Raw genomic sequence first — 13,507 nt, forward strand, 5'->3', positions numbered from 1 at the left:
AACCAGATCAACTATGGAAGACGGCATGCTCAACTTATTTTTTTCCCTCTAAAATAATGATTGGTCTTAGACAAAGCCATGAAAAGCTTAACACAGGCAAGTCAGAACTCCGATCTCGTCCCTTTACATTTTTTGAAATATTTTTTCAGGGTTTTTTAACCTTTATTTAACCTTCGTTGCGTCAGGACAGTGTGAGAGAGACAGGAAGCGAGTGGGGAGAGAGAGAAGGGGAAGGACCGTCAAACAACCCGGCCGTCCCCTTTACATTTTGACATGGGTTTTTGCTGTCTGCGTTTGGTACATTGTGAAGTATAAAGATACACCTACGTAACGCCTTGCAAATAGAAACCTGTCGTGTTCTCAGCTTCTGTGAGGGCGGTGAGAGAGAGAGAATGGGCCCAGACACATCAGACTGAGATCAAGGGAATGGACTAGTCTAGTGTAGGGGCTGCCAAGCCTGGCTCTTGTGTCACTTCACATCTGTGAAGACTGTAGGTCTACCAGTACTGGTGACAAAATGTTGCAACCGAATGTTATACCACAAAAAGCTACAGCACGGGCTGCATGTCCAATGATGGCGATACAGTGACATTGTCGAAAATATTCTTTCATGAAATAATTACGATGTGTCAGATGTGTTATGAATAGGGCCTAGCATTGCCTGCCTTTGCTTTGATCAAAAGTGACACACAAAAGGCGATAAAGATAGCACTTTAAAGGGGTGGAATGAGGAATATGACAATGACAGTATATTCCATGTCTATGAAATCATTGGAAATTAAAGAAAGACACACATTGGATTTGAAAAGCTTCCTTTTCTAGATGCACATATTAAAGAAAATTGTCAGTCCAATGAGGCACAATGGTATCACTGAGTCATTGAGATCATCTACCCCTGTAGGGCACGTCAGATGATGATTGTGCCTTCCCAGAAACGAAAAAATCAACAACAAAAAAACAAGCTTGTTTCTGTTTTATTCACAGCACACTAAATACTGCTTACATGATCATTTTTAGCAATCCTGTAGTTTTTTTGTAGGTGCTTACATAAAATACACATTCGTTGGAAAAACAGTAACCTCTCAATGACGGTCTCAGCTTCCAGTTGAAGTTGCTCAATCACCCTAACAAGCAGTGTATGGGGATGTAACAAATGCCAACTCATCTACGCATGCATGGCTGGACTCATCTACGTATGCAGGTCTGGACTGGCCATCTGGCATAGCGGGTATTTCCCGGTGGGCCCAGCACCCTCATGGGCCCCTATTTTCAGGAGAATGTTTTATATATATATATATATATATATATATATATATATATATATATATATATATATATTATTTTCTACATTTCTGAAAATACAGGCCCACAAGGGTGCGGGCCCACCAGTGTGTCAGTTCTGCGCCTCTATTTGTGAGGGGCCCCTTTAAGCCAAAAGTGCCTGGGCCCTATTTCTCCCCCAGGCCAGGCCTGTACGTATGCCACTAACACGGCGGGCAGCAGATGGGCAGCACTGGGCCAACATATGCAGAGAGCTGGGCACCGGCCACCGGCCCAGGGTGGCACTACTAGGGCTTCAGGAATCCAACGCAGTAAGGTCATATGTTCAACAAAAATGGAGAAAAAATCCTTGATCCAGGCAGTTGATTTAAAAAGTCAAAAGCAATCTTTATTTAGTGGGCTAATACATTAAAATTCACCAACGCATATCGGCCATACAGCCTTCATCAGGGTGTGTGCAGTAAGGTCATAGCCAGAGAAAGCAAGCATACATTACATGCCATGTTTGGCGTTCAAGGAATACCGTAACTAGTCAAGGTTATTGTCATATTTGTAAGGACACTCACACATTTGGAAGGTTTGTGACCCTTTTGATTAAAATGTAACATGTGTGTGTTTACTTGCATGGACTTTGTGTTCATGGGATATACTACACTGTGTAAAGATTAGATATTATTATATTAAGTAGAAGCACTCAGAGAGTGCAGACCTCCGCCAAGGAAGCTGCTTGATAGAACATTTGATGTTACACCCTAAGTCTTTCTGCCTTTCGTGGAGTCCCCGCAATTCAATTTCTGGTCTCTAGGGGCGTCTAGATATTATAGGCCAGCAATGGTGAAGAATCTTTTTTAAAGTCCTGGTTCCGGTTCGTGATCCGGATCACCACCAGAATTTAATCACTTGTTCCTTGAGTCATTATCAACAACTCCACAGCGTTTCGTCCAAATCCGTTGATTAGTTCTTGAGTTATGCTGCTGACAGACAGACAAACAAACAAACAGACAGACAGACAAACCAACGCTACCGAAAACATTACCTCCTTGGCGGAGGTAATTACTTTGGCTATTGGCTTCAAGAACACAGCTGACACTTAAGTCATAGCTAGAAACATTACTGTACTTTGTATTTCAGTAAACAACGTTCCACAGCTTAATTTGATCTACATTTGTACTAAGGAGATTGGCCAGTCCCTCTTGCCAGAGTTGTATAAAGTCAAAGTAGAAATGCTCTCACTGAAAATCACTCTAACTGTAATTAAGACATTAGTGGTATAATATTGCATGGTTTCAACTTTGTAACATCATGCTACTAGTAGTGTTGTAATTAGAGATGCACCGGATCCTGATTTTTAGGATCCTGCCGGATACCGGATCCACTGCTTAAGATCCTGCCGGATCCGGAACCGGATACCGGATCCTACGAAAGGGTTGAAACACATTGCCTACTCACACACGTGGGCCCTTTTTATCACGTTGTCTCAAACTATTTTGACTGAAAAGCCTCGGCTACCGGATCCTGGATCCTGGAACCGGATCCGGTTCCTATGAAAAACCCTATTATCCTGCCGGAACCGGATATTGGATCCGGTGCATCTCTGGTGTAATTACATCTTTAAGAGTATTTCTACCTCTACTTTATACACATCTGCTGCTTGCATGGTTTCTACTGGAACACACAAGAGTGCTGCCCTTTCCATTGCTGACACATACCTGCAAGTTACCTTGAAGTGAAGGGCATTGCTTGCATACTTCTCCCTACTTGGAGAATGCACTTTCACCCACCCAGCAGCCACCCCTCTCCCACTGTAGGAATTCAGGGCTGTCTGCCCATGATTGGAGACTGCTTAATTGCTTGTTTTTGCTCCACCAAACACCAACAATCAACAAAGCAAATACACACACACACACACACACATACACACACACACACACACACACACACACACACACACATACTACACACACACACGTGTGTGCACAAACATACCCACACACACACATACACACATACACACGCACGCACGCACGCACACACACATTCACGCATGCATGTGCGCGCGCCCACACACACACACACACACAATGTGCACAGACACATACTGCAGTACACTTACAGGGAGAGACTTACAAACACACACAGACAGCAGGTAACATGTCTGACTAAAAAAAAAAAAACTTACATACTCTCACATGCTGAAACATGTAGCTATAGAACAAATTCATATCTCTTGCCCTGACACTTGGATGTAGGGTGTAATTTCTTCCAGAGGAGTGTTACCACATTTTTTGGTCTCGGAGACATAGCATACTGCTGAAATATTTTCCATTCAGCCCTCGTACTTGCCTGAACCTCCCTGTTCTGTCTTTAATTACTGTAATTCCCTTACGTACCTACCTGGTGTGAGTAAGTCAGTTTTATTGTTCCCATTTTTTATACGAACAGACCAGAATGTTGGTGGGCTGTGGGAAAAACATGCATCAGAAACAGAAAGCATCCATCTCTAAAACGCTTGGCAAAAGAAGGAAATGTAAAAAATGTTCTCATTTTCAGGGGACTTTCTGGGTGTCATGACAGAGAGGCAGAGAGAGGCTGAGCCAGCCATTGGAATATTACATTGAAAATTCCAAGACGGAAGAATAAAATAAAATGTAAAAAATGTCTGGCGCAAGCTGCTCTCTCTATAGTGTTATTTGGGATGTGCGCTTCGCTGAACAGTTCATCAGGTTCCTTAACATACATACAGTATTGTAATAAACCGCATAGCATAATTTACCATATCTGCATTCCCTCCACACACAATGTATCAATGTATCCATTTTGTACAATAGCATTGTGCTGTGGTTTTCCGATATGGCTGCTATCCTATGTTATCTTCAGCAAACACCTGAAATGTGTACGTGACCCCCCCTCCCCCACACACACACACACATGTCCCTGTGATGGCACTAAACCAAACAGCAGGCGTCTCGTTGGCTAAGCCAATGGTTCCCACATTTTTTTCAGCTGGGTGAATATTTCACCCTCCTCACTCCCATACTCCAAACGGCAAACATGTATGTCCAATAATATTGTTTGTGTAAAGTTGAACACATTTTGTTTTTATAAGCAATACTATCTGTCTGTGCCCCTCCTGTTGTACCTCTGTGACCACCGTAGGGGTCCTGAGTCCTAGTTTGGGAACCACAGGGGTAGGCCACTGAGGGCACACAGCAGGGCTGGACTGGGGGACAAATAGGGCCTGGGCACTTTGGGCTTAAAGGGTCCCCTCATGATTAGTGGCGCAGAACTGACTCAACGGTGGGCCCCGCACCCTCCTGGGGCACTATTTTCAGAAATGTGAGAAAAAAATATATACACGTATTTATTTTACATTTCTGAAAATAGGGGCCCACGAGGGCGCGTGGCCCACCGGGAAATGCCCGCTATGCCAGATGCCCAGTCCAGCCACTGAGGGTACACAGTCTCCTGTGCCAGTGCACTAACAATCCAGTCTTTATCCCCAACACCACATTAGCACATCTCACCTTTCAGGTTGTCACACAGCATAGACTCGGTGCAGCGAAGAAGAAAACAGTGCACTACAGGAAAATAGTCCACCTCTCTGCTTGCCAGTTTCAGTTTAAATTGCTCATCAGCTGCGTTATGTTTATGTTTACCCACAAAAAGGCCTTTTCATTATGTGACATTACATTGCTTTCTACGCTTTTTAACCAAAGCGATTTACAATCAAGGACATAATTATACCCTACAACACTTGCAGATACAAAGTGCACAGGAAATACAGAGAACAATAAAGGGCGGGTTATGCTTCCTACTTGTGCCACAGAGTGAGCTTGTCGCAGCCATGATGCAGTTAATTTTGGTTTATGCCCTGTTTTGAAGCACGGTCTGCGCGATGTCATTCCACGCTGAAACTGCCTTCAATACAAAGAGTAAACTAGACGTGTCGGTTGTTTTTTAGCATCACAGACTCGACGAGAATGAAAATGAAACATTAAATCTTTATATCACGTGCATGTTTGATCGCACTGGCAGCCACAGTGGTAGTTTGGAACAAAGAAGTGGCTCATTTGTCGAGGTCGAGGGAACATTGGAACCACTGTTCAACTGTCCAAATAACTTCAGCGTCGTAACTTGCAAGCGCATGTGTTGTCTTTGGTTCGTGTAAATAAATCAAACAACAAAGCACGGGCAACTTATTTAATGAAGAGCTCACAGTCCGTAGACCGACGAAGGTTAGAACAAGGAAGTAGCGCTTGTTCTCGACTCGAGGACAGAGCAGGCTGGTCGAGAGGACCAATCAGAGACCTATTTTCGCCCTTTCACGCCGTCGCTCCCTGCGTCGAGACACAATTTCGGGGAGGTGCCCCAGAGTACCTGCGTGATGGGGGGGGGCTTCACTCCGTTAACTGCGCGGCTCACTGCATCATGATGCAGTGACGCTGATCTCGAGGCATAAACCACCCTTAAGTGCAAATGCCATGAGGAGTTTGGTTTCTTACATTAGCACAGTGTTAAGTAGAGTTCACACATGTACACACACAACATGCCATAGAATATTTGCCTGATTATCATAGACTTGCAATCGAGATTCGCCGCCGAAGGTGTTGCGTCACTAGGAGGGCGCAGCCTGGCTAATAGAATATACCCCGGGACTGGGGCAGCTCAAGTATTAGTGCAGTAAATAGTCACAGAAGAGAAGAGTACAGAGAACAGTCTTGACTGGGAACGCTCTGAGCAAGCAGGTGGCAGGGCCAGAAGGTTTGTGTTTGAGGTCCATATCTCTCTGGCAGGAAGTTAAGGATCATGCGGCCTGAATTTGTCTTTCTGATAAGATGGGGTCCTTCCTGGGGTGGTATTGTAGGCAAGGGTCAAAGCCTTCTGCTTGATCCGGGCATCAACCGGTAGCCAGTGCAACTTGATAAATAGAGGAGTAACATGAGTCCTTTTGGGTTGAGTGAATACCAGATGTGCCACCATATTCTGGACCATCTGCAATGGTTTTACTGCATAAGCAGGTAGACCTGTCAGGAGGGAGTTGCAATAGTCCATGCACCATGGCCTGAACCAGTAGTTGCACATAGTGGTGTGCATTGGCACCGCCCTTCCGATTCGCTTCGATTTAGATCGATTCAGTCCGATTCTACGATGCATTGCAATGCATTACATCTCTGCTGAAACCAAGGCAAATTTTTCATCAGTAATGAGGCAATGCAAAGCAGTCAGATACTGAACAAAATTGGTTGTTTTGTATATCAGTTCTTTTGCTTTGAAGTGCTGTAATTTAATTGAATAGTTCATTTGAAATGACCACAGAAGTAACTGAAACTTAAAAAATATGCCGAATCGATTATGGCCTTTGCTGAATTGATTATTGAATTGCCCTGCCCCGCATAGCAATGCATTGCTGAATTGATTGTTGTTGACACCAGTAGTTGCACAGCATGCTGGGTCAGATAGGGTCTGATTTGAATAGCACAAATCAGCAGGCCCAGGCGACTGATGTGATGTGGTTGGAGAATGACAACTGGTCATCAATCATGACGCCAAGGTTTTTGTCGAGTTTGTTTGAGGCCACAGTGGCAGAGCCAATTGTGAGGGCGATTTTGTGACAGATTGACTCTTTTGCTGGGATCACTAGCAGCTCGGTCTTGGACAGGTTAAACTCTAGGTGGTGTTCCTTCATCCGTGATGACAGGTCGGTGAGGCAGGCCGAGATACAGTACGTGCCGAATCCATGGAGTCATCTGGCTAGAACGACAAGTTCAGTACATCTGGGCCTCTTCAGCATAGCAGTGATGGGAGAGGCCATGTGTTTGAATGACATATTTCAGGGAAGTGGTGTACATTGCAAACAGAAGTGACCCAACCGCTGATCCTTGGGGTAGGTCTGTGGTGAGGGTGTGAGTTGAAGACAGTTATCCTTGCAATGACACATTGATGGAGCATCCAGAGGTAGGAATTGAAGCAGGAGTGGACAGCACCAGTGATTCCCATGGCAGTGATTATCCTAAGGAGTATCTTGTGGTTGACTGTCAATGGCTGGTTATAGGTCTAGTAGGATGAAGGTAGTCCTTCTGTTCTTGTAGTCCGTAGAGCTTCAGTTTCAGTTGAGTACCTGAAGCCGGATTGTTTTGGGTCTAGTCGTCCGTTTTGGTTTAGAAAGTTGGTGACCTGTTTTGCCACTGCCCTTTTCAGGTTTTTGGATAGGAAGGGAAGCAGTGAGACAGGGTGGTAGTTTACAACTTGTTCTGGGTAGAGTGTAGGCTTTGTCCCTTGCTTGTTTGAAGGCAGAGGGGATGATGCCAGAGGACAATTAGGAGTTCATGATGGATGAAATCGCTTGGATCACATGTGGGCTGATTTCTTGCAGCGGGTTTGTACTACCTGGGTCCAGTAATCAGGTAATGGGATGGCTCTCGGTGCTAAGTTTAGAAACATCACCTTCAGAGAGTGGAGTAAATTCACAGAGTGTTGCAGCAGTGGGCGTGATTTCAGAGGGGGAGGGAGGGTCACAGAATTGCTTGCTAATCTCTACCCACAAATCTGAAATCCCACAAATCTCAAATCTAAACCCAGACAACTTTCTCCGAAAAGGTACCAACGTTGTCTGGGTTGAGATTTGCGGCAACAGGAGGGGGAGGAGAGTTGAGCAATGACTTGAAGGTAGAAAACAGTTTACGTGAGTCCTGTCCTCTCTCTCCATGCCATGTCCTCAGAATACACGAGAGGGGTGTTCTGCTTTACCACTTTGCATGTACCTCTGTTGTGCAAATCCCCTGAGCTTTGAGCCTCTTGCCTCTGTGTTTACTGAATAATACATCATAAGGTGCAAGCCAAGTACCTTCTAATCATGTTTCCCTCGTACAGTTTTTGAGCTGTGCTGTGTGTGTGTGTGTGTGTGTGTGTGTGTGTGTGTGTGTGTGTGTGTGTGTGTGTGTGTGTGTGTGTGTGTGTGTGTGTGTGTGTGTGTGTGTGCATGTGTGTGTGTATGCGTGCGTGTGTGCGTGCGTGCGCACATGTGTGTGTGTGTGTGTGTCCGTATGTGTGCCCGTGCGTGCGTGCATGTGTGCGTGCATGCGTGCATGCATGTTTGTGTTTGTGTGTGTGTGTGTTCTTTGTAAATACCTGGAGTGGTTTCATCACCATGGCTATGAAATACGTCTTAGCCCTGCTGTGCACTTGTGGTGCCGCAGTCCCCTTTTTAATTTGTTCTGGGGCCCAGGGGTGAGCATGTTTACAACATCAGCACTTCACTCCCTCTCCTCTCCTCTCCTCCCTCTCCTCCCTCTCCCCTCCTCTTTTCCTCTCCTCTCCCCCTCCTCTTCTGTCCTCTCCTCTCCTCTCCTCACCTCACCGTCTCACATCTCTCCTCTCCTCTCCTCTCTCTCCTCTCCTCTCCTCTCCTCTCCTCTCTCTCCTCTCCTCTCCTCTCCTCCCTCTCCTCTCTTTCCTCTCGTCTCCTCTCCTCCCCTCTCCTCTCCTCTCCTCTCCTCTCTTCTCCTCTCCTCTCCTCTCCTCTCCTCTCCTCTCCTCCCCTCTCCTCTCCTCTCCTCTCTTCTCCTCTCATCTCCTCTCCTCTCCTCTCCCCCTCTCTACTCTGCCCCCTCTCCTCTTCTTTACTCGTCTCTCATCTCCTCTTTGCTCCTCTCTTCTCTCCTCTCCTGCACTCTCCTCTCCCCCCTCTCCTCTTCTCCACTCTCCTCTCTCTCCTTCCTCTCCTCTCCTCTCCTCTCTTTCCTCTCCTCATATCTCCTCTCCTCCCCTCCCCTCTCCTCTTCCCCACCCTCCTATCCTCCACTTTCCACTCGCCCTTCTCTGATCCATTCTCCTCTCATCTCTTCTCTGCTCCTCTCCTCTCCTCTCCTGTCCTGTCCTGTCCTCTCATCTCCTCTTTACTCCTCTCCTCTTTGCTCCTTCACTCCCCTCTCCCCCTTCTCCCTCACCTCTCCCCCCACTCTTCTCCTCCACTCTCCTCACCTCGCTTCTCCTCTCCTCTCCACTTTCCTCTCCTCACCTCTCCTCTCCTCCCTTCACCTCTACCCCTCTCTTCTCCTCCACTCGACTCGCCTCTCCTCTCCTCTCCTCTCCTCTCATCTCCTCTTTGCCCCTCTCCTCTCCTTTTTGTTCTACTCTCCTCTCAGCTCCTATCCTCTCCTCTCCTCTCCTCTCCTCACTTTCTCTTCTCTTTCATCCTTCTCTCTTCCACTTCCTTCACCCCCTGCTTTAAAGACAGGCCCCCTTCCCACTTTGTGAGTGTGTGAAGATTGTTATTTCCTTTCATCAGGCGACTAGACTGGATTGGCCTTCATGGCGAGACAAAAGACCGGCGAACAGGACAAGATTGAGTTGGGTTGGGTTGTGCCATATATTGAATTTATATTGTGATATAAATTTTGCTGTCAAACAATATCAAATTTCATAATATCGTGTTGAAACAATATTTTTGTCATTTGTCTATATTGCCAAAAGGTAGATTAAGCTATGCGCAATGCATTCCCCTCCACTTGAACCATTGCGAGACCAGAGCAGACTTGCTGCCCAACACTCATGCAGAACACCACTGTGTGTTTCTCTATGGCTTTCCACTCACACTGCTGAAGGGAGGGAAGATTGTTAGTTGTTTGTTTAGCACAATTATTTAGCTTTAAAAGAGATATTGTCTAAAAATATTGTGATATCAATATTGACTGAAACAATCGTGATATTGATTTTTCTCATAATCGAGCAGCCCTAGGACAGGGTTGAGTTGAGTTGAGTCGAATGGAGTTGAGTGCAGCTGTTCTGCGCTGCGGCGGCCTTAAGAGCTTTATCTGTGACGACGGGGCCCTAATTGTGACCATGATGTTTTATCTTGAGAGCTTGGAGGAGGCCGGATATCTACAGTATGCACTGAAGGGTTGATGTAATCCGTTCCCCCCCCCCACTTGTCGTGAGTAGAGTACGGCTTTGTATTCTCTATGCACAAGATTTTGGGTTACGAAGCCCATAAAAATGTCAGCCGTGGAATATGAGTGAAATAATGTATGTGCTGAGCTATTGCCTTGTCATTTTTGCCTATGCATTACCTATTGCACTGGGCTGTTGTGAAAGTATAAGTCTTGAGTTATTATCTGAGGTTTCTGTAAGAAAGTTGACATCTTCAGGTACATGCAATGTTTATTTAAATGTTTTTATCATTTCTTTTTCCCCTTTGTCTTTTTTTCTCCTTCTTTTTTCACTTTTTTACTTTATTCCTTTTTTGGGGGGACAGAGGTTGAGAGTTACGAAACACTAGAGAGAGGGAAATACTTGCATCACCTGGCGTATTGCTCACATCCTCCAGGTTTCTCTGTGAGGACGGAAAGCCAAGTACACGGCAAGCCAGAGCAGATCCCGGGTCTCAGATTTCATCATCGCTCCCAAAGTAATATGACAGGTCCTCCTGGCTGGGCATCCTCAGCTCGATGCCAACTTTTTGGAGGCTCAAGCGAGTGCCCCTATACCAGGTGGGGCCGCTGCGCTGACAGCCTTGACCGGGCCCAGGACAAAATCATCAGAAAGGGCCCCCCTCTCTCAATGCAATAGGGACCCAATTCTGGCACCCCTCCACTCCAACTCCCATTGTCATTGTGACACAGCACTCCACAGAACTCCACAGCACACTGCACACAACAAAAGCAAGGGGGCAGACCCTAATGGTGCCCCAAGGGAGCAGTGCGGGGGGACGGTACCATGCTCAGCTCAGGGTACCTCAGTCATGGAGGAGGATGAGGGGGGGCACTGGTCAAGTACTCCCCTTAGCAGGTCGGGAGTTGAAACGGCAACCCTTGGGATACAAGTCTGACTCTCTAACCACTTACCTACCCGACTACCCCTCTCTCCCTGGGCCTTGGACAACTGACCCCATTTGCCTTACCCCCTGTTGGAGGGCCCGACACTCAGGTTTCAGCTGGCCATAATAACTACTGTGGAAGACTCTTAGTGAAGGGTAGAGGGCAGCAGACATAGTGTACTGCAGGGCTATTCAAATGGCGGCCCTGGGGCCAGATGCGGCCCTTGGACAGCAAGGTTCTGGCCCCCCACAAGCCCCTTGAAATATGGAATTGTTTTTTAGAATTTAGAGATAGAAGTACAGGTTCTGTATCGAGCTGAAACATAACACAAGGCAGACGTTAAAATGCAGGAAATGACATCTAAGAAATACAAAATTTTCTGGGGGTGGACCCCCAGACCCCCAACTCAATGAAGTGTCCCCCTTTTATTTTCATTGACAGTCAGCAATCATAACGATATACGTATAGTTTGGCCCCTTTACTGGGAGGAATTTGAAAAACTGGCCCTCGATATTTAATTGAATACCCCTGGTGTACTGTGTCGGCCTACAAGACCGAAATAAAGGCGAAATAAAACCAGTGATAACACATGCTAAAACACCGGGGATCCATGACGTTCTCACTCTTCTTTATCCCACTGAGAAGGGGGAGGTGTTTTATGTATGGCAAATTCACCCAGAAATACTTTCTGGAACAGGACAAAAGTATTTGGTTTCATTTGTATTTGGTTTAGCAAACATAAGGTCTCAGTGCACTGACTGTGCACAAAACATGTTACAAATTGAGCTATATATGTCAGTCATAAACATAAAGATGGTGTCTAATGTATGTCTCCTCTCTCTGTGTGACTATCTATGACTTATGATAGGCCCAGCCACTATGGACCTTACGCATCCAAGAATCCTGGTCCTAACCTACGTTGACCTTATGACTCTACAATCTCTGTCTATCTCTTCTTCCTCTGCCTCTCCTCTATACCTCTCCTTTTAAATCCATCTCTAACAATGTTTTTTTCCCATTTGTTAAGCACTTTGAGTTACATGCCTTGTATGACACAGTGCTATACAAATACAATTATTATTATTATTAAATTATTCTTGTCTTTGTCTGTCTCTTCCCCTGCAGTGTGTGTTGATAGCATGGGCCAGCACCTGGTAAAGAGAGAGCAGCAGAGTGAGAACGAGAACGAGAGCAACAAGGTAAGAAACAAGAAAGGACTGAGGAGGCCAGGTGAGGCCCTCTGTGGGGGTGTTAACCTCGCTTAGCCAATCAATACTGTATGCTGTTTGTAGCGGTGGTAAGGCCCCACTCGAACCACCTTCATGCTGCGCTCTTCAAGACTGAACTTTGATCCCTCCCTCTTTTGTATGCGTGCGTGTGCGTGTGTGTGTCGTGTGTGTTTGTGTGCGTGTGTGTGCGTGTGTTTGTTTGTGTGCGTGCGTGTGTGCGTGTGTGTGCGTGTGTTTGTTTGTGTGCGTGCGTGCGTGTCTGTTTGTGTGTGTGTGTGTGTGTGTGTTTCTGTATGAGTGTGTTTCTGTGTGAGTATATGTATGAGTGTAATTTGGGTTGGTTTCATTAGGACTGACATTTTCAGCAACTTTCAGCAGAAAGTCCACAGTCTTGTTGTTCAGCACGTCGTGAGCAAGCATAGCCCATGCATCAATTTTAAAGATCTATTTTGAGGTGCTCATTGTCAAAATCGGTTTTGGCCATCCACAATTTTACATTTGTACAATGTACATAATCAAAAGTCCTAAGGCACCTGCAAAAAACGCCTCCTGAATGCCTAAGCCCTTTTTGGGAAAAGGTGCCCTCAGCCTATAAAAAGCTAAATGTCTCAGCCTCCAAAGCACATTAAAACATGAAATAAGTTGCATTAAGTTGCATAATGCTAGGACCCTCATCTTGCAGTAGAATGTGTTCTTCCAGTTTTAACATGCCCTCATAAAAAACTCAAATCTCATGAGCCTGAATGCCGTGTCTGTGTTGCTCCAGGTGCCTAGCGGTCAATGCAGCGTATGCACAGCATCAGGCTTAAAGGGACACTGTGCAGGAAATGGTCAAAAAGGGTACTGCAACTATGCTGCTCATTGAAACTGGGCTGCCTATTGCCAAATTTGGTCTTTACATGAAAGTTTTCCAAGTAATAAACAAATAGTTTCTAGTATGGTCCAAGTAGAGTCATTTTTGCAGCTAAAAATGGTTATTTTTGAAAATTCAAAATGGCCGACCATGGAGAAAATATCCTTTTTCATGTATGAAAAGTGCAATTTTCCCAGTCATAATGAATACTTAGAATTTGATGGTGGTGGTAAGTATTCATGAAAAAGGTAACATTAGTGAATGGGCAGCATCAATTCTGGAAATAAACAACTAAAAATCTCACACAGTGTCCCTTTAAATTGGTTAAT

General features: G+C 45.6%; 1 protein-coding gene across 1 annotated transcript in view; it reads left to right on the top strand.

Annotated features, from left to right (window-relative positions):
* LOC134449010 (myelin basic protein-like) overlaps window positions 1-13,507 on the top strand; it is an 84,084-nt gene that overhangs the window by 14,648 nt on the left and 55,929 nt on the right. The window contains exon 2 of the mRNA XM_063198742.1: window positions 12,222-12,295. Coding sequence (XP_063054812.1) covers window positions 12,236-12,295 — 60 coding nt within the window. The 5' untranslated portion in view covers window positions 12,222-12,235. The remainder of the gene's footprint in view (window positions 1-12,221; window positions 12,296-13,507) is intronic.

The sequence above is a fragment of the Engraulis encrasicolus genome, chromosome 5, assembly GCF_034702125.1.
Source record: "Engraulis encrasicolus isolate BLACKSEA-1 chromosome 5, IST_EnEncr_1.0, whole genome shotgun sequence".
NCBI classification, from domain to species: domain Eukaryota; kingdom Metazoa; phylum Chordata; class Actinopteri; order Clupeiformes; family Engraulidae; genus Engraulis; species Engraulis encrasicolus.